General features: G+C 47.0%; 1 protein-coding gene across 1 annotated transcript; it reads left to right on the top strand.

Moving 5' to 3' along the window:
- The first annotated feature begins 925 nt into the window (after positions 1–925).
- Positions 926–21,625, top strand: LOC126548401 (uncharacterized). The gene is made up of 7 exons (XM_050196541.3): positions 926–1,920; positions 12,205–12,287; positions 12,362–12,465; positions 13,210–13,233; positions 13,323–13,358; positions 18,478–18,870; positions 20,404–21,625. Exons 2-7 carry the CDS (start codon positions 12,218–12,220, stop codon positions 20,893–20,895), a joined length of 1,119 nt encoding a protein of 372 aa, XP_050052498.1. The 5' UTR covers positions 926–1,920; positions 12,205–12,217; the 3' UTR covers positions 20,896–21,625.
- Positions 21,626–21,627: the final 2 nt, after the last annotated feature.

The raw sequence follows: 21,627 nt of genomic DNA, 5'->3' as shown, positions 1-21,627 counted from the left end.
CGTATCAGACACAATTATTCCTGAAGTATCTTTCATCGGTATCTGGATACAAGGGATGTTTTACCATCCCTGACATGTTGTTATACTAGCTGGAAGCAGACAAATCACTGCCAGCCAATGTTAAAAGACAAGAGCCATTTCTAAGAGTTAGACGGATGGCACCATGTAGGGAAAAAATTGCGGGCGGCAACTCCAACAAAATGTTAAGTTTCTCTAAAAGCCGCGTTCGCTGGGCCAATGACGACGCTGCCTCAGTGGCGTGTCTCCCTGAATAAGTGTGGCTTTCCATTTTCTTGTAAGCATATTTTTTGTTGTTATTGTAGCCATGATGACATAATTTGATTCTTCTAGGCCCAGCTCATGGACGAACCCATTGGCACCGAATAGAACCTGCGAAGAATATCGCTGTGAAGTAAAATGAAAGGAAAGTGACGACGAGACTATTGTGTAATAAAAGACGGCCACATACGACAGTTAAGAGTATTCATTCCGCTACAGTACAGCCAACAAATCACGGATGGATGTACCCAACACCAAGCGCACACGCTTGCAAGGTATACCAACAGAATAGACAACTGCATGTACTAGAAAGAACGAAAGAAAGCATGCCGCGGTTTTCCTGCTTTACGGCGTCGCTATCCTACGGATCTGCCCCTAAGCGCTCCTAAAATATGTAGTCCCACGTTCCCAAACAGTGGCGGGCTGCGGCACGCGCTATGGATATTTCAACGTTGTTCGACACCAAAACGTGCACCTCGGTCCCGCGTCCTTCGTTTAAGTGGCACAACATAATAGCGGCCCGCCGCTTTAGGGTTGAAAGCGACCCCACATAAACGGCGAGGCACTGCGCGACACGGTATACCGTATAGAGGACCGCGTAATAGGATATAGCGTCCAGGAGGAAACAAAGGCCAAAGGCGGTGACTGTGCGGTCATTGAATCATTCATGCCGCAATACGCCGAGATGCCGCTGCGCTGCTTCTTCGTCATGCGGCGTGTGGAGGAAATTATTTGGCCTTCGATGAGTGATGGCTTCGCGATCGGTGGGCTTCCTTCCCCGCCGGATTGCAAAAAAAGCAATTACGATAGCAGCGACACTTTTCCGTTCTTATGCTTCTTTGCCACGGCGGCGCGGAACAACTTCCGGTAGCGACGACACCGTTTCATTTATTAGCGCGCCAAATACGGATGCCGGCGAGGAGGGCTTGTTTCTGAATCGATGATGAGGCCATGCGGAGAAAGGAGGAGGCGGGGGCGATGGCGCAGAAGAAAAGAGTTCAAAGATGCGCCCGCTCCTGGAGTTCCGAGCGCTCCACTCCTGCAGCCATCCGCGAACGCGATGACAGACACTCCGGACAGAAAAAAGAAAAAAAAAGAAAACGGGGAAAGAAATAAAATGAAATACGAAGCTTAAGGAAGAAGCGCATATGGTTGAGAAGGGTTCTGCGCGCGCTCCCTCTTTCTCGCCGCGCGTATACGCGCGGCCGATGGAGGAACCGCATTCCCGAGTTTGTCGAACCGGGCATCAAAATAGGGCCGACCCAGTTCTGGCGGCGGCGCAGGGCTGGGCTGGGCTGAACGGTGCTCGAAGGCAGCAGCCGACGCCGAAAGGACAGTCGCCGACGAACGCGCTCTCCGCACCCTCCGACGACCTGGTCGGCGGCGACCCGTGCGCCTTTCTTGGCGCTTTTACGATCTCTTCTTTGCGCAGCACACGCGCGAGAGAGCGACGCCGGACCCCTCGCGGCGCGTACACGACGCGCGTTTGTAGGCCACGCCGGAGGAGAAGCGCGCGCGCGCGCCGGACAAACACGTCTTCTTTTTTTTCCAGACACCGACTTACGCGCGGAGGCCGCTAAGCTCGTTCTCGGCAAGACCACCGCGGAGACCTCCGGCAGCTGCAGCCTCCGCGTGCACGTGGTGAGTACACGATGTGTACGCGTTGTCTCAGAGCAGGCCCCCAGGTGAGGCAGGTCGGGTGCGGGCCCACCTGAGTTTCTCGTATTTGAACGGTCGTTCGAAAGGCTCAACAGGCTGGCGAACACAATGCAGTTCGCTGTGAAAGGGAACACTTGCATGGGGGGCTCTCGTTTTGTCGGCGCTATAGCTGTGAGTGTCGGATTGAGGCATCTCAATGAACGAGACAGGTTTGTTGAAAAACGCCAAAGTTCCAGTGCCACCAACCGAAAGTCATTTGCTGCAAAGCCAGGCGACTATACAATCGCCAGAGGGGAAAAAATAGCACCGTGTTTGATAAGTTCATGTGTGCCGATTTAACTGTGAAACGTACTGTACATTGTTATGCATCCCTTTATTATGCGAATTTGAGACATAACACGCGCGTAAGGGCAGCACAATCGCAGAATGACACGCCTAAAGCTAAATACGCAGCGCATAATGTAACGATGACGGCATTTCGTCGGCGTTCCCTTCTCTGTGCTATGTCGCGGTCCTTACGCACCGTGTTCCGGCAAATGCGAAACGAACTTTTCAGAGTATCCATTTCAACAAAATATTGAACAACCACATTTTTTTTCGTATCGTCGTGGAAAACTCAAAAGGTGTGCTAATCTTAATTACCACGCCTCTTGAACTATGTTTTAAAGACCCCTACATGTTTCGCAAGTGATAACGCACATTGTACGCGAGCGACCTGATGAGTCAATGCAGGCCATCTCAGCGCCTCTTACTCCTAGTAGGCTCTATTTGCTCTAGGTATGTCCTACAGGTTTTCAAACCGCTTTATTCTGCACAGCTGACATACTAACATTGCAACAGAAGAGTATTATTTTATATCTACTTCTTGCTATACGTATATGGTGACCAAACGGCATCCGTTCGACCAGTTCTGCAGCATATGCTGAATTGGGTTCTATAGTGTCGGCATGTTTCTTTCTTTATTTATTTAATTATTTCCTTAAAGACCCCACACGGGGATATTACATAAGGGGTGGTATAACAACAATGGTTAAAACAATATTAGTTGAGGTGAGAGAATCGATGGCACTTCTTCGTGAATGCAGATGAACTGATGATGGCAGCGATGTCGTAAGGAAGGCCGTTCCAGTCTACAATTACACGAGGATGAAAAGAAGACCAAAAAGTGAAAGTGCGCATTTTGGGGCGAGCGACACTTAAGGAATGACCAGTGTGGTGTGATGTTCGTGTCGGCGGTGAAATGTATGGTGCGATGGTGAGCAGACTGTAAAAAAAAATTTGCAATAATGATAAGCTGCCAATGCGACGGCGATACGAAAGTGTTGGTAAACTGGAGTCTGCTTTTAAGGATGATGCGCTGATGTCGTAAGATTATGCTGAGTGAATGAGCCTAACAGCGCGATTTGGTACGGCTTCAAGGGCGTTAATCAAGTAAATTTCATGTGGGCACCAGATAAGAGAAGCGTACTCAAGTTTAGGTCGGATGAACGATGTGTATGCTAGTAGTTTTGCGTGGGGAGGAGCTTCTCGTAAGTGGCGTTTAAAAAAAACCGAGCTTTTTGTTAGCAGATGTTATAACGTTATTCACATGCGAACACCAGTCAAGGTTGTGAGAAATAGTGATGCCTAAGCGCTGAAAAAATTTGACTAGTTCAATAGGCTTGTTTTCTATTACATAAGAGAATACGAGGAATACGAGAGGATTTCGACGGTAGGTTACTGACATTGCTTTGCATTTAGAAGGACTTAGTAGCATTAGCCAGTCATCACACCAATTTCGAATATTGTTTAGGTCGTTCTGAAGCAATACTTGGTCATTGATATTAGTTATGGTGTGGTAGACAACACAATCAACACAATGTTCTGAAGAGAATAGGAAGTTATATCGCTCTTTCTTCCTTTTTCATCATGAAAGTATTTGATAAAGGAAAGCGAGACTTCAGATATTGAAGACGCCACCTGGCTTAATTATATCCTTAATGTTACGCAACTCCCTTACGTATTATGCTCGCTTTTTGAAACGTCCTGTTCTTGGAAAACAAAAATGCGTGAGCTTCGCGAAAGATGTTATTGGTGCTCACTCTGTTAGCCGTTAGACGCCCATGGCAGTTAATGTGAAGTTATTCATATATTTGCTATGACACCTAACGGCATTTTTTCTGCACTAAGCAGTTGTGAGCTAGATATCGACATATCTCGGCAGCATCACGCTTGAAGCCTCAGAAACGAAAAAATTCGAGGACACCTAAGCACTTCTTACGAGTTGTGAATGCGAAAGCATTAATGTCCAATTGAACACCGCTGAGCGGTCCTTAGAGTTAGTAAGCGAATGCAAGCGAGTGCGTAAGAACGCTTGGCCAACGCCTCCTAGATGGCACAAGACGGTGCACTTCGATCCGTGACGTCATGCTACCTTGCTAGAATGCCACAGAACTTAATGGGGACGCTCCCGTCCTGAGTCAGCTCCAGAACTCACCGCCCTTCTTGTGCTGCTCTAGAGTTCGCAATTGAAGAACCGTCACAGACATGGTTAATCTTCTCCGACTCCAAGGCCGCTTTCAGTGTATTATGTCGCTATTTCGTCATGAACGGAATGAACAAATAATCGTTGACATAAGACTTCATCAATACGCAATAGAGAAAAATACACAACATAGTTTATCAGTAGATAATGGGCCATTGCGGTATCCACGGTAACGACTGCGCAGATGAGGCCGCTAGATCTGCTCATGATGGTCCCCACTGTGCAGCTATACCGTTATCCAGAACAGACGCAGCTACAGGGCTTCGTTCGCTCGCACGTGAATTACACTCGCACAGGGGAACTTGACGGAATTTACCAATGCTCGTTTCCACAACTTGGATGCGAAGCTACGGCTCCGCCTTCCGTCAGGGCTACCTAGAGCTGAGGAGACGCTTTTGTGCCGCTTGTGGCTTGGTGTGGTTTTCACAAATGTGTACTCATTTCGTATCGGAATGGCCAACAACCCTACATGCGATAACTGTAGCTGCGAGGAAACAATCGCCCGCCTTCTCTGTGAGTGTCCCCGCTTCAGTTCGCCCAAGAAAGAAATAGAAATAGAAACTTTATTGCAATGGAAAAGATTTGAAGGAGGGGGGGTGGGAGCCTCTCAGTCCAGGGCCCCACTGGCCTCTGCCGCCTGCCTGACCTGGCTAAGTAAGGACTTTTGTCCAGCCAGGTCGGAGCGGTCGAGCTGTGCCTCCCACTACTCCATTGTTTTACTGATATTCGGCATATGAGGGTGCTTAGTGCATTCCCAGGTTATGTGTATTAGGGTAGGTATGCCACCGCACCAAATACAGTTGGCCCTATAACGAGTGGGATACATGGCGTTTAGCAATTTTAAATGGGGGAATACTCCGGTCTGTATTTTACGCCAATCGGCGGCCTCTTCCCCGCTAAGTTGTGGGTGAGGCGGCGGGTATTTTCTGTGGACTCCGCGCTGATGAGCAAGGATGTCTTTGGCATTTAAATTGGTCGAATTTTGTGAGGGATATTGCGGGGGGTTGGGGTTAGAAGAGGATGCCGTCGCTCGATTAGTGAAACCTCGAGCTAACGCGTTAGCATTTTCGTTCCCCTGTACCCCCGCGTGGCCCGGGCACCAGAGTAGGCGATGATGGTGGTTCAAGGATTTGGGGATTATCGCGAGGCTAGCCGCTGTCACGTGCCCCTTGAGAAACATGCGACATGTCTCCTGAGAGTCCGTGACCACGACCGAGTCCCTTTGCGAACGCTCCGCGTGAGCGAGTGCGATCGCCACTGCTAATATTTCAGCCGAGGTGGGGGATCCCGCCGTGGCCGACGCGGTAATTTGCTGTTGGCTGATCGCGTTCACGACTGCCAGGGCGTACCTCCTTTGGTAGCGCAGCCCGGTTGCCTCTGCATACACAGCTGCGTCCGTGTAGTACGTATTGTACCTATGGTTATTAGAGTACGCTGATTGAATGTGTTGTGCGCGTGCTTTGCGCCTTTCTTTGTTGTACTCGGGATGAATATTCTTTGGAATTGGGGCTACTGTAATTTTGGATCTCATCAAAGGAGGGAGAGGTACGGCCTGCTCTGTGAGATAAATGGGGTATGCTGGAATATTGAGTCTAGCCAGTATTGCCCTACCAGTTTTTGTGAAGCTGAGGCTCCCTCTGTCGCATCAGGGTGGCCTGCCTCAGTTCGTCGAAAGTATTGTGCACTCCGAAAGCAAACATGCGCTCCGTTGAAGTACACTTAGGCAGGCCCAGAGCATGCAGCTTTGAAAGCAGTTCGGATTATTGTGTTTCCTGCATTTCTTCCTCCCTGTTCAGGATTTGGTACGGTAAGACATACGTGATTCGACTAACCACTAAGGCCTGTGCGAGCCTTAGGGTATCATCTTCTCGCATTCCCACTTTTCGATACGTCATGCAACGTATAATTTGGGCTATGTTGTGGGCTGTGGATTTGAGGGTCCTGAGTGTCTGTACTGCTCTCCCGTCGCTCTGAAGCCACAAACCCAGGACTCGCATCGTGGGTACCTCTCGGACTGATTGGCCCTCAACCATGATGTTAATCGATCCTCTGGATTTGTAGCCTTTCGCGTGTATCCGGATGACCTCCGATTTTTCGGGTGCACACTTCAGGCCACTCCATGTAGAAACTTTTTCCACCGCTAATACTGCGCTTTGGAGCGTATATTCCTTATCCCCTAGTGAACCTCTGCTACGTCCACAGCGGGATGTTGTCCGCGTAGAGCGTGTCACCTAGGTCGGGTATCCGATCCAGATCGCGTGCGAGGCGACACATCGCCATGTTGAAGAGAAGAGGAGATAATATTGCTCCTTGAGGTGTTCCTTTGTCAGGCATTTTAATTAAATCCGAAGTGATTTAAAAATTAAAAATTAAATTTTGGGGTTTTACATGCCAAAAACACTTTCTGATTATGAGGCACGCCGTAGTGGGGGACTCCGGAAATTTCGACCACCAGGGGTTCTTTAACGTGCACCTAAATCTAAGTACACGGGTGTTTTCGCATTTCGCCCCCATCGAAATGCCGCCGCCGTGGCCGGGATTCGATCCCGCGACCTCGTGCTCAGCAGCCTAACACCATAGCCACTGAGCAACCACGGCGGGTGCCGAAGTGATTTGGCCAATACTGATGCTCGCCTCGCGGTTGGAAAGAAAAGCTGTTAAGTAATTGTATGTGCGCTCAACACAACCCGCGAGTTCGAGTTCCTCTAATATTGCGGTGTGAGAGACGTTGTCGAAGGCTCCTTTGAGGTCTAGTGCTAGGACTAGTCTCTCGTCGCCATACGGTATATTAGCTAGAATTTCGTCTCTAAGTTGGAGGAACGCGTACTGGCAAGATAAACCCGTGCAAAATCCTATCATGGAGTCCGGGAACCAGCTCCGCTCTTCCAGGTATCGCTGCAATCTGCTATGGATAACCCTTTCATAGAGCTTACCCAGGCAGGACGTGAGCGACACCGGCCGTAGTGTATCAATCGAGGGATTCTTTTTTGGTTTGGGGATCATGATTATTTTAGCCAATTTCCACTCTTGGGCAAGTCTCCCTTGGCCGAGCACTCGCTATTGAAAATCTTTGTTATTTCCGCTAGGGCTAACGAGAATCCATGTTTCGAATCTTTGCATTTGTGATCGAGTCTGGGCCCGGTGCCGAGTTTTTAACTGCGGATTGTGACGCCTCACACACTAGCCCAGGAAAGAACTTTCAAGAATGTCAGATAGTTTTGACAAACGCGCTTTGTCGGAGAAAAGGATGCTGGGACACTGGCCCAGACCGTCCTCAGCACAGAAGGCTTTGAAAGCGTTGTTGCGCTTCTTGCGGGTAACTGGTCTTAAAGACCAGTCATCCGCAAGAATCTCCTTTTCTTTTTCTCTTTTAATTTTGCTCTTCCTTTCTTCTTTTTTTTTTTGTAACATCTCTTTTCTATGACCTTTTATTCCCCCTACTCTCTTTCCCAAGCACAAGGTAGCCAGCCGGTCTGAGAACTGGCTAACCTCCCTGTCTTTCCGTCTATTTCTCCTCCTCCTGCTCCTCCTCCTGTCCCGAGTAAGCCGTGGTAATTTTGGCGTCACCACTTTCGTCACGCAATGGAAATTTGTCCAAGTAGCATGATGTCATAAAGTAGAGCACACAGGCTTGCTATCCAGAAGGCGCTGGCTTAGCCCAAGGAGTAAAACACTCGGCTTCTGAACGTGGGGTCGTTGGTTCGAAAGTAACTACAGCTAACGCTTCTCCTGTCTAATTTATTGTGTGTTTTTCATAGTTACATTTCTTCATAGAGATTACCGAGGCGAAATTAGAATGCAGGCGGGAGCTTGAACAGACAAGGAACGCGCGGATAACACAGGCTTGCGTTAGCGACGTAGCGTCTCGGCGATGCCCCTTCCTCTCATGCCACACCTGGCGCGCCAGCGGGGCAGCAGTTGCTCCCATCCACCCGCTCTGCTCCGCTGAGGAGGGCACGTGACTTGGCGTCACAGCCAATGTTAATTTAGGTGCCATTTCGTTGCTACAGACGCCGGCTTTTTCGCTCAATGGGCCATTTGATGGTTTCGCATCAAATTAAAGCTTAGAATGAATTCGCCCGCTTCCAGTGCCGCAAAGCGACCACTGCGCGCAATGGTGCTCAAGACCAACCTTAAGCAGTGCTGATGCAAACATTCGTTCGCTTGTACGACTGGGGCCGCTGGGTCATATGAAGGTGTACATTGAGATGGAGCTGGCTAGCGTATTGAACTGCCGAGCCATTGAGTGGGGCCCCCTGAGTCTATATCTTTTGTGCATGGAAGTCTATCTGCTTGTGTGGATCGTTAGTCATGTGTACATAAGCACTAGGATAACTTCACGGTACTGATGATGCGTTCGAACAAAGTATAGTCTTGGCGGCGAGTATATATAGCGGTAACCATCGCAGTGAGATTTAAATAAAAAAAAAAGAACTGGGCCGCGTTCGAAATGCATCGGCCTGTTGTGTTATTTTCGGTAAACAGATACGTGACTTCCTGCTTCCGTTCCTGGTAATCAGGGGATATATCTGAAGTAGCACTATCTTTTTTTCTGCAAACATAACATACAAAAATACTGAACAAAGCACTGCGTGTCTACAGCAATCTTTTCCTCCGCTTTGAGGTCGCAGCCTCGTAAGAAACGGTGGTACTGGTTTTTCTCGGCACGACGTCAAGCTATCTGGATGGTGAGTAGAGGGGGGCGAGCGAAGAGGAAGAAGCTAAGAGCACCATTTTGGTATGGTCCTAAACGCGTGCAGTTTTGAAAAAAGGTCATTGTTCTACTGAGGATGAGGTGATCTAGCATGTTGGGTAATCAGCAAACGTACTAAAAACAGCGACGAAACACTGTTACGTCAGTCTTGTCCTTTAAGGTCGTCGTTATGTCTTCCGTCCATTGTGTTGCGTCATAGTGCCCTCTGTTTCGCCACAAAGGAAAAAAAAAGAAAGATCATTGGCCGGTTTCCTTGTGTGGGAAAATGGGGCACCTCATAACAGACCATCAGCGAAAAAAAAAAAGATAGCCGGGAAAGGCGCAGGGTGGTTATGCACGACTTGCCGAGCGTTGCGAGGGCGATGCGCGCGTTGCATAAAGTTCGCGTCTTTGCACTACCCCAAAAATTTGCAGTAACAAATAAATGTTGGAGAGCGAGAGAGAAAGAATGGGTTGGTGTAGGTGTTAAAAAGAGAACTGGATAGCTCCGGGCGCGGACACACTTCGATAAAGCCTCTTTCAGTAAAACTATTGCTAGCGTGGCTTGTTGGCAGGGCTTCTTTCAGTGAATCCTTATGCTCGCTAACCACAGGAAGCACATTTTCGCCTTACTTTCGGCGCATCCTGACCGAGCCGAAACGCAGCAGCACTTACTGCGGCGTTCGAGCGTCGTGGCTGGTTGTTCCAAAGGGGAAGTCCATTGCATCTATCATCTTTAAAACCCGCATACTCTTAATTCTTTCCGACGTTTCATCGCTGTTATACAAAATAACACAATCATATACAGCATTGCTGTTCTTAATGAAGGCTCCCACGCATGATGCATTGTGACACCACGGCGTCTGATTTCACCGGCGCAGCTAAATAAACTCCTGTATGACCTCCAACGGGGAGCCAGCATAACCAACACCACCTTGATAGCACAAGGCCTGTTCATTCTGATCCATGACGTCGTGCTACCTGGCCCGACTGCCATAGAATCTAATGAAGATGCCATGGTCTAAAGTAAGCCGTGGTGATTTTGACGTCACCGCTTTCGTCACGCCAGCCTTCGCAATAAAATTTTCGGCCTAGGTAGCATGCTTCCTGATCGGAGTGAACAGGCCTTGTGCTATCTAGGTGGTGTTGGCCTAACGCGAAGTGAGACAAAAACATTACGGATTACTGAGTTGCATTTACATTTGATATCGACCGCGCCGTCACACCACGAAAATCATTGCGGAATTCCCTTTAACAACTTCGCTTAGAAGAAAGAAGAAAAAAAGAAAAGAAAAACAACTTTCCCCAGCTTCTAGCTATCTTTATGAATATATGCTTTTGTAGGTGTCTCATCGAAGATGGTTCCGTCATTGCTTTTCTAAAGTTATCTGAACCACGAATTTCTCTCTTAGATTCGACTGAGCGTCTATGACCTCCAATGTTTCGGGCTCCTGCAATGAAGTGCGGCATGAAAATTGAGGTCCTCGAATTTTCCGCCTAAGTTGTACGATGTTGCGGAAGCAGGCAAAGAGCAAACTAGTTAATTGTTAATAACAAAAATTATTCCTTCTAACTGGTACCACGAAATTAGATGTGCTGCATCCAAGAAAGAAAGGATGACACGAACAAGCTTAAGAGCTGCAGCATCGAGTGAACACAAGAAGGTACAGGCAGCGAATGTTCATGACATTGCCCACATATTGAACAAATCAGGACCGTTACAATGAAACGATTGCTGTCATGAGCTCGAGCTGCCGACGCAGGTGTGGACATCAGCGTGACATGGTGGGGCGAATCGCGTGATTATTATTGCTATTTCTGAGATCTTTCACGCCCGTGTAAAATAATATTGTGAGCTATATATGCATAGTCAGGAGCGGGTGTATTGTGAGGTTTACAAGCAGTGTCGGAAGTGGGAGGATTTTTTTTTTCTTTTTACTGTGTTAGGATTTATAGGGACATTCCAGGCGAATTTTCGCCGTCGGCCGTGATGTTCCGTATAAAGTACAAGTGCGCTAGGATTCCATCGTGGCCCGCGCTATGTATGCTGCGGGAGCGAGGGCCAGCGTGTGAGGGTGGGCCGAGAAGGACGCTTGCTTGATGTTTGATGCAGTCTTCCCACGGGCCCAATGTTCGAGGTTACGCGATCATAGCGCGCTAGGGTGAGGGGGCTGGGTGGAAGGGATCGTGCAATAACGTGATCAAGCGCAGCCAGGGGAAGGCCGGTGAACTTGCTTCTCCTCATCTATAGCCCGGCCCTGGCTGCGCATAGCTGTCGGCTCGGCTGAGCGCATACGAGGCCCCCTACATTGGACGTAATCCACGGCAGGTTCCAATCTGAGACGAGCCAAGGTGGCTGGTGGTTTCGTGCGTACTGTGTTTCCGCGCGCCTAGTGTTGGAGATTGTGTAATTTCAAGTTTCGAAGACGCGGTGCAGCGAGAGGCAGCATGAAGCGTGCGAGACCCTCTGTGACAGAGGGTGTTCACTTTTACCGAGGGAGAGCTGTTCATGTTTGTCTATGCAAGCGTAACACCATACTTATTAATTTAATCAGTAAAGGAATGTTTACTGCACTTTCTACGGCTGATAAACTACGAGTATGACTTTGTCTAGTTGTATAATGCTTTGCTATCGCCGTTAAGGCTTTGCCTTCCGGACCAAAGTTGCGATTTTTTTGTAACAGATGATGTGCACCGAGTGTAGCATTGAGACATGCTCAGCTATTCCTTTTTACTGATGCAGTAACTCAACGATGAGAGTATTACGATCTGCTACAACGGAACTACGAAGCCGTACCAATCTAATCGTGCTTGTAAACAAACGATGGCAGTAGTTATGCAGATAGGACTTCTTGTGCATGTCCCACCAAACCCCAGTGATTATGGGGATGTCTGGCTCGCTTGTTGATTTTTCAGATATCTAGTCCTTATATTTTCGGTCGCATACTTTTTCAGCATTCATCGTACGTGTTCATTGCAGCTGTTCTCGATATGAGACACTGATGCATATATTCACATCCTCAAATCGGTGTACCCACATTGCTTCCAGATACACTGCTGCCATGGCTAAGTTTGCCAACCTACTCAAGTTCTGCCTAGTAGCTGCCACTGTGATTGTTGGATCTTGGGCGGGTAAGTGCTCTCACGTTCATCACTTTCAGCTGTCATAATCTTATTCTTTCTCTCGCTCCTCCACTCATATGCAGAAGATTCCCGCAAAGAAGACAAACATTCCCACAAGTACAACATTCGCCTTTCCAACGGGACCAGCTTTGAGATTACCACACATGGTTTCGAAGAGTTTTCAAAGGTACGGAAACTGAATTTAAGGTTGGTGCACTGTGTGGCATCAAGGATATGTGCCTAATAAGTTACCTGCAGATCAGGTAGCCATCCAGCCTAACAGAAACACCCATTTCACGCATGACTTACTGCTTCAACCTTTATTTCATTCTACGCCAAGTGATCTTCCTAAAGAAATTGGTCGCAGTTTGTAGTTTATGTGATCGCTTGCTTCTTGAGGAGTGACTCGAATTGTTCATTAAGGGAATGGAACCATAGACAACAATGCCAGTTGGAGGTGTTAGCTACTGCGAATCATGAGCTGTTAAATTTAAGAATGACTGCATTGTCTTTACCGCTCTTTCGCTTCTTCCAATTTACAACATGTCACTAATACTTCTTTGGGAAATGCGCCGTGCCTTTCGGGCTGTAATCACCCGCCGTGGTTGCTCAGTGGCTATGGCGTTAGGCTGCTGAGCACGAGGTCGTGGGATCGAATCCCGGCCACAGCGGCCGCATTTCGATGGGGGCGAAATGCGAAAACACCCGGGTACTTAGATTTAGGTGCACGTTAAAGAACCCCAGGTGGTCGAAATTTCCGGAGTCCTCCACTACGGCGTCCCTCATAATCAGAAAGTGGTTCTGGCACGTAAAACCGAATAATTTTAATTCGGGCTGTAATCACTGCTACAGCAATGCTTGTGTGTCTCTTGTCTGACGATACAAAATTCTGATTAGTGCGTCCTGTTTATTTTTTCTTCTCCATTCACAGTGCCTACAGCGTCAAGCAACAAAGGTGAGTCATGATGTTTCCATTCACCTGTTTATAATTGAACCATCGCAGGTGCAGGGGTCATGATATTTCTATCAACTTCTTTTTTGCAGGGGAACAACTCCGTAGATATTATCAAGTTTAACAAGGTAAGCTCTTCTCGAAGAATGCCTTCTGCTGATTTCCACGTTGCAACTACGAGCAAATTTTCTCAACTGGTGCCTTCTTAACCATTTTTGAAACTCTGCTTTCGCAAGTTAGAGTCGGCTGCAGAATAATTCAGTGAAACGTGCTGCATTAACTGTGAAACCTCTTAGAGTCACTTCTGCACATGGTTGGCTGCCACTGAACACATCTGCGTTCCTTATTGCAGACAGAGACATCCAGTTCACATTGACAGCATTCTTTTAAACCTTTCGATGTTTACAGCTGTGAGTGCATACTAGCATACCCATGCAGCAAGCCGAAAAATGGGGCTCGTAATAATCCAAACAACACACGCAATGACGAACGAATATACGGAAGCCTACTTTAATACTGTCGCCTGCGAACTAATTACGCCACCATTATTAGACGATTTCAGTTGACCACTATTTTCCCAGTTTTTCTGCACAAAGATGTAATTTTGGGGTGCAATCGATGTAATGTGATTACTTGCATCAGTTGTCTTGGTCCATCGAGTAGAAATTTCAATATTCAAATAGGCGACGTAATTTGAAGATTTGCTAATGAAACACCATTAGTTAAGCCATTATTACGTATCTCATACAGCGCGAACAAAGCACAGTATAATCATGTCAGACAACATAGCCTGTTAGCATATCCTTATGGAGTTCAGCCAGCCCTGTGATCGGGCGTCCGCATGGGCCTCCAAAGATCTGCCTGCTCAGAATTAACCAGAGCCCTCTGTTAGAGACACTCTTATACCTACTTTTTTATTTCTTTTTTTTTATCCTTTTCTCTCTCTCACCTATCGCATCCCTTTGTCCCTCCCCCAGTACAGGGTAGCCATCCGGAGGTGATCTCTGGTTAACCTCCCTGTCTTTCTTTTGCCTTTCTCTCTCTCTCTCTTCCTCTCTCTCTCTCTATATATATATATAAATATATATATATATATATACACCTACTTTCTTTCTTTGGGCCATGAATGAAACCCAATCACTCAATCAATCAATCAATCTTTTTTTTTTCAGCTCTTATTTGCCTGAATCTGATTGTACATTTCAAATAAGACATACATACAGAAGGAGGTCTCATGGAGAGCTACTTAATATTAATAGGAGACTTCCTGTTAATACGTTCATAAAAAAAACTAACTATAGAATGAACAGCATCAGGTTATGCAAAACAGCTAACATCATGAAATATAGAACAACTTTCAGTGAAGACAAAGCAACATTGTAAACAAACAAAACTATGAAACATTACAAATATATTGAACAAATATATACGCAAATTCATTTTATATGAATCAACGGAACCCTCTTTTACACCTGCAGGCAATGGATTCCCTGATGAAACAGCTGAAAAAAGTTAATTTCAATAGTTCCTTCAATAGTTCTAGACTTAGGTAATGAGTAGATATTTGATGTATCAAAACAAGTCGACGGAACATGAAGAAAATGCCTAGGATGTAGCGAAGGAAAGGGGAGCTTTCCAGACGAGTACCTTAACATTAAAACGCCAAGGAAATATCTGTCAAGATTTTTTCACAGATGAAATGGTCAGCGTAAAAAAGTAATGACGAAGCGTTTGACAAGAAAACGCTATCGGGTACTAGAGGTATTGCTTGATTTTCAATATGTTGAACTGAGCATAAGTGAGTAACGTAAGCGTTGCCTCATGATGAAATGCAATAGACTATATGACTATGAAGGAAGGCGTAATGGTGTGACAAACGGGTTTGAAAAATGATATAAGGATGAGCTTTTAGCAAAATTCCAACACCGTATGCCACTTTGCGCGTAAGCGAGGCTATATGGTTACTGAATTTCATCTGTTTTTCGGGCTCAACTCCTAGCAAAATAGCACCCTCATTCGCATAGGTGATGGTGTTGCCTAAGCAAGCGTTCGTTATTGTGAGGCGTAATATAATGAAAGAAAGAAAGGCTCTGCCCACACCACAAAAATATAGCAGGCGTTGCCAATTCAAATAAATGAACAGGGCATTGTCAATAAAAATGTTTTGCGAGCGAGGAATAATTTGATGAGCGGATGAGGAAATAACACATTTCGATTTACTGGCATTGTTAGTAGTCACGTCTACCTGCCGAGGTGGCGTAGTGGCTAAGGCATTGCGCTGCTAAGCCCGACGGTGCGGGATCGAATCTCGGCCGCGGCGCCCGAATTTTGATGGGGGTGAAAGACTAAAACGCCCGTGTATCTTGCATTGGGTGCACGTTAAAGATCCACAGGTGGTCAAAAATAATCCGGAATCCCTCACCGCGGCGTGCCTAATAGTCAAATCGTGGTTTTGGCTGGTAAAACACAGACCTCAATGTTAATTTAATAGTCGCTTCTGGGACAAGTCACTAATCAATCAATATTCGTATACTGGAAGAATCACAGAAATGCCCATCCAAATGTTTTAAAATAATGCATACAAAAAATTCAACCTCCATGAGAAAATTTAACACTGTCAAAGCCAGTCATAAAGTCGAGACACTTTCTTTTTCTGTTGCATTGTCAAATTCGCTGGTCCCAGCATTCAGATCATCCCCCTGTTCCTTCAGGCCACACCTCACTTGCACTTAACAAAAGATGTTCTAGTGTAGGGCGAGTGTGGAAAGTGCGGGTAGCCTTGGTTTCGTGGCCGAGTGCTAGTCCCTTAACCACAGGAATGGTGGAATTGTGAAAAGCTACAATAATGCTCATAACACCGTAGCTGTGAATGTTGGTGCATCAGGGCAACGGAAATGATTTCGCCTTAATTCGATCGTGTATTCAATATATGCAAGCGCCGCTGGAATGTAAAAGCATGTTTCTAAGCATACGTGTCATGGACTGCTTAATTTTTGTATATATCGGTTATACGAGTTGCCAAATTGTCTTTTTCAGACGCGATGAAAAAATCCTGCGGCACCTAAGCAATTCTTATGAGTTGTGAATGCGAAAGCATCAATGTCCAAATGAACGCCGCTGAGTGGCCCTTCGAGTCATGAACTAGTCGCGAGCAAGCAGGCGCGTTGAGACTCTAGGCCAACGCCTCCTAGGTAGCACAAGTCCGGCGCACACGTCCGGCGAACTTCGATCCGTAACGTCATGCTACCTTGCCCGACTGCCATTGAATCCAATGAGGACGCTCCCGTCGCGAGTAAACCGCGGTGATTTTGACGTCACCGCTTTCGTCATGCCAGGCTTGGCAATGGAAATTTCAGTCCAATTAGCATCGATGTCGTAACTCAGAGTGCGCAGCCATTCGATCTAGGAGGCGACGGGTTAAGCCGGTGGGTAGGGAGCTTGGCTTTAGACTGTGAAGCCGTGGTTTCGAAGCCCATTACCGGCAACTTGTTTCTTTTCAATTTTTTTTTTTCATGCATTGATTTTTCCATAGTGGTTGCCGAGCCCCAGAACGCAGGCGAGAGCTTGCACGGACAAGGAACGCGCGGATAACGCATGCTTCCTAAAGCGACGGTGACGTGGCGTCGGGGCGACCCCTCTCCCCTGGAGCGCCAGCGCGGTAGCAGATGTTCCCTCTCGCCCGCTCTTCTCCGTTAAGGCACGCGCGTTACGTGGCGACGCAGCCAATGTGGCATTTAGGTGCCATTTTGCTGCTACAGACCCCGGCTTCTTCGCTGAATGGGCCATTAGATAAAAAAAAAAGGGGGGGGGGAACCCGTGAACTATGATGGAAGTTCTTTAAACTTATCCTGCTGAAAACGGAGCAAACATTGTTTCTTATAGCAAATAAATAAATAAATAAATAAATAAATAAATAAATAAATAAATAAAACACGCGCGCTCATTTGAGGTAAGTAAATCGCAAAAGTGCATAAAGGCGCTACAGCGATATTGTTTCGTTATTTCTTGTGTATTGGGCGGTAAGAATGAGTGCTGATACCCTTTTAATGGGGCAAACCTCTGTTAACTGTTTGTCACTGTATCTGTCATAATCATCACCCAACATTTGGAGTAAGATGCCAGGTGAACGGCCACGTTAACATCTCCAGCATATCATTAAAGTGTGTCTCTCTCTCTGTCAAAGTCGCGACTCGTGTCAAAACCTACATGCATATATTTCACCGCAAGAGCAGAACAGTGATGAGCATTAACATAACCAGTGGCGTCACTGGGTATCCCGGCACCTAGGACGGCTGCTTGGTAGGAGTTTCAACGCCTGTTCCATAATTTCCAAGATTTGTTGAGCTTATTGTAGAAACAACTAATAAATTATATTCAGTTGGGGATCACGTAGACGTCATTAATTATGGTGAAAACCTTCATATATACATTAGCATACATTAAATGGCCCGCCGTTCACGCCGGTGGAAATAGAGTAGCTATTTTCTAGCGTTTTAGTAAAGAACGCAACCTTCGAACTTTCTGGCCTTCTAGTCATTTCTGCACACGAAAGCGCAACGTTGAGCATGTATGTGCACATTTTAGCGACAGAATGAGCAAATGAAGAGAGGCGATATATTTGACGGCCAACTTTCCTTTATTCCGAAAGGGGAAGATTGGCGAGCGTTGGATCTGTAATCTCAATTCCCCCGCCCCCCCTCTTCCCGGATGCTTTTATCACAAGGAGTCCAACGAAGTGTTTTTAAAACGATCACAACGTAAAGAATATAAACCTTAATCCACTTGTGCACGTCGCTTATCATATGAGCTGCTGGTGCAAATATGTCTTACGCCACGTATACAAGTGTTTGAAAGCTTACACCAAGCATACCGTAGCGTCAGCTTTTCTCTGCTTCAGCCCATTCTCTTCATCGGCCCATTCAGTTGCCCCAAGCGCAGACGTTTACCACATTCGTTACGAGCATGGAATAATATACAAAGGCTCGAGTGGCGACCACAGGCCCTTGTGTTGCACCCGTTCAGAGTGCTGCACCCAGGGCAGTCCTAGTGACGACACTGTGATAACTAAAATGCATTTTCGCACGTTTCCTGCCGTAGGGCAAGCTTTAAAATTAAAAAGTAAAAAGGAATGTAACATAACGTGTATGCTATACGCAGTAGCCATTCTGCGCAAGCTATTAAGTTTCCAAGTCGGACCCGTATTGTAAGGATCATTCATGGCTTCGCATGCTAATGTCTCGAACGCAGTGCGCTCGGGACCTCTACGACCGTGTCCAGTCAAATATCACAGATCACCTACGCATCAGGGACGTCGGTGAACTGGGGCCTGCGTTGCGAAACCTGTCTTCCCTTCACCGGCTCAACGGCAACATCGTAAAGAACCTGGAAGCATTGCAGAACAGCTTCCAGAGGCTGTCCCTGCCACCATCCGCTGGCGCACCAGGCATCGAACCGTTGCAGCGAACACTGCAGTCAGCGAGCGAAGCCTTTCGCAACATGTCAAAGTCTGTGACCTCAGGCGCCGCCCTTCAGACGGTGGTGCACAACTTCAACCGCACGCTGCACACATTCAACAGCATCGCAACGGCAGGCGTGAATGCCATGACACCCACGGCCAATCAGCTCATGCACCGCTTCCAGGTGGGCGGATACGAGTGTCGTCTTGTTGATCACAAAGTTCACAAAAGTTTGTGGGCACACGCAAAAAACAGTGATTTTGGGTAAGATGCATCATTATTATCATCATCATGGTCATCGCACTTCTTTGTATACTTTTTTGTGTTGGAGCGAACACGATACAGATGCCGTTAGAAGGACCTGCTTGTTCCCGATAATGCCACTGGTGATGTATAGGATGCGACATGTCCTTCCATGGAAGCAAACATTTGCTGAACACGTTTTAAGGCACTTTGTTCCGATCTAGTCATCTGCTGCTACATTTACAGTAAGGACCATCTTTGCGTTTACCAGTAACCAGCGGTATCACTGCTGTGCAAGCCATTTGGGCATTAATGTGTTTGCTCACGTTTAAGTTGTATTAGTATACGCAAGCAATACGGGCTTTGTGTGCTTGCTTGCGCACGTGAACTTTACCATCTTTAAGACATTTTTTATGGCTTTAACATATGTTGCTACAAGCAGCAAGCGCACATTAGAGGTGCCAACGACTCTTAAGTGTTCATATAAATATAAAATGTGCACCAAAACGAACGCGAATACCTGCCCATGTGAAGTTCTGCGCGTGGGCTTTGGCCTTTCAAGCGTTTTTCCACGAACAGGACATATATCACCATTTTGTTTGCATCCGAAAGAAACAAAGAGAAGTGCCACAGTGACTATGGTTAGAAACATAATGTTGCTTTCGAGTTTCTGGCACTGCCGCGATGTCAAACTCATAGGCGCTTTGTCGTAAGGATTAAGGAGGTTAAATAAACAAGGCGTTATCTAAGCATAATGCTCCCATAATCTAGGGACGATCGAAGTGGCTCCAGAGACGACGAGGTAAAGTAACGAAATGCAGTTGAGATCGACTAGCCGGTTCACAGATGCAGCTGGGACTAATGCCGGTAAAGAATCAAGGTTATTGCCTTATAAGTTTTATATTGAGGGAGCACTAATTGTGTTTCATTTACATTGGCGGAAGAGAGGCTTCTAATATTTTTCATTTTGCCGCTATATATGTACAATACAGCCTCATGCTTGGGCCTCTCTTTCCCTCAAACTATGTAATAGAAGGCATGTGGCATTCAGCCTCCTGTTCCTGTCGTACAAGGCATGTCGCTGCAGCCAACGTTTCGAAGGCACATGTCTTCGTCAGCGCAGATGACTGCTTTCCTTAGCAGCGGTTATGTACGCGTAGACTACTCTACCCCTCCCTCAAGGGGGGGGGGGGGGAGGAGGATTAGAATAGGTTGATGCGTACAATATACGCTGAGCGAAGTCGAAGTGTTAAATTAATTAGGTAAAATAAGAAGCCGCGTACATAAACGCTGCGATGGAAAGCAGTTGCTACACTGACGAACGCAAGTTCGGTTGTCTGTAAGTTTGCTCCAGTGACAAACCTTGTTCTACCGCTTCGAGCCTCCATCTTCCTTCGAAGTTCTCTGTTGCTTGGATTCCTGTCGTAAAGTTGATCCAAACAAATGAACGCACGACTTGCCTGTTCACATGCAGGAAGACTTGAAGAACATCCAGAACGTGACCCGGTCTTTGCCCAGGACAGATGTAGCGCGGCTCACGGAGCAGACGAGGGGCAACCTGACCCTGCTGGTGCGCAACCTGACCGGAGCTCTGCCCGTGCTCATGCGAAGGGTCGCCACGCAGGGAGCCGAGAGCACGCGGCCACTGAGGGAGTTTGTGACCGTGCTCTCGCACAATCTCAGGAACGCCTCGGTCGCGCTCTCAAGTAGCGGCCACGCTAGCGGCAACTCGACTGGCAACGCGCTTCCGTCGGCGGGGCATGACCTGCTGCAGGCGTACGACGGTTTCCAGTTGGCAGTGAACAACGGAATGCTCGCGATGTCTGATTTGGTGCGCGGATCGCTGAAACTCGTGAACCCGGCCAACTGGCACGTTGGCCGGGTCGTGCACGGCGCCGGAGAAGGACAAACGCCACAAGCTGGCATCAACAAGTTCATCGGGCAGCTCTTTAGGAGGAGAGGTTAAGCGTGTAGGAGTAGTTGCACACGTGTACATGAGTTTTTCACAAACCGTTGGCGGGGACCACGAATAGCGAGGTCGAAACCAGCTGCCATCTCCGGCCTCATCAAGCTCATTGGTCAGCTTTTCTAAACAGAAGCCGAGTGTGTGTTCACAAAGGTATCCATGTAGCCATTTCATCGGAAAGACAGTCGAATACGGATCGCTATACAGGGAAATGTAAAACTTCAACAGTTCGAGCATCCAAGAACTGCTGTTTTCTAGAGCTTGTGTGAATGACTTCTTTGTGGTGCTTTTATGATGGGGCATACAGTGCTAATTCAAGCAGCTTTTAGGGCGGAGACGCAATACGTTGGACTCGCTTGACGGCACACTTTTCGCAGTTTTGATATCCTAATACGCAATTATATAAGCGATGGACTGGAAGGATAAAGTTAAACTCATGGGCATGGAAGAAAGCCAGACTTATTTTTCGACCATCGTAACTTGTCTGCAGGTTGTGACAAGACTATTGAACATGTATTAACAGGTGAGAAAGCCATAATATCGGACAATTATTTGAAGGAAGCGCACTTGTTACCACAGATAACATAACTATATGGGTTGCATTTATTTCGTCGTATGCAATCACTTAATTCCCATCGTTAAAACGTATTGCCTTCGCGAAAACTCTGTCTAATTTTGAGATTCAAGGACCCGAAAAAATAATTATATAAAAACGTGTTTGCACTTCTTACA

The sequence above is a fragment of the Dermacentor andersoni genome, chromosome 1 (assembly GCF_023375885.2).
Source record: "Dermacentor andersoni chromosome 1, qqDerAnde1_hic_scaffold, whole genome shotgun sequence".
Classification (NCBI taxonomy): Eukaryota; Metazoa; Arthropoda; class Arachnida; order Ixodida; family Ixodidae; genus Dermacentor; species Dermacentor andersoni.
This window is presented reverse-complemented; position numbering and strand designations above follow the sequence as displayed.

Excerpts from the sequence above, each read along its gene's own strand:
- LOC126548401 (XM_050196541.3), top strand. The coding sequence starts at position 12,218 with ATGGCTAAGTTTGCCAACCTACTCAAGTTCTGCCTAGTAGCTGCCACT. Across the intron at positions 12,288-12,361 it reads GATTGTTGGATCTTGGGCGG|AAGATTCCCGCAAAGAAGAC; the intron begins GTAAGTGCTCTC and ends ACTCATATGCAG. Across the intron at positions 18,871-20,403 it reads AGCTCATGCACCGCTTCCAG|GAAGACTTGAAGAACATCCA; the intron begins GTGGGCGGATAC and ends GTTCACATGCAG.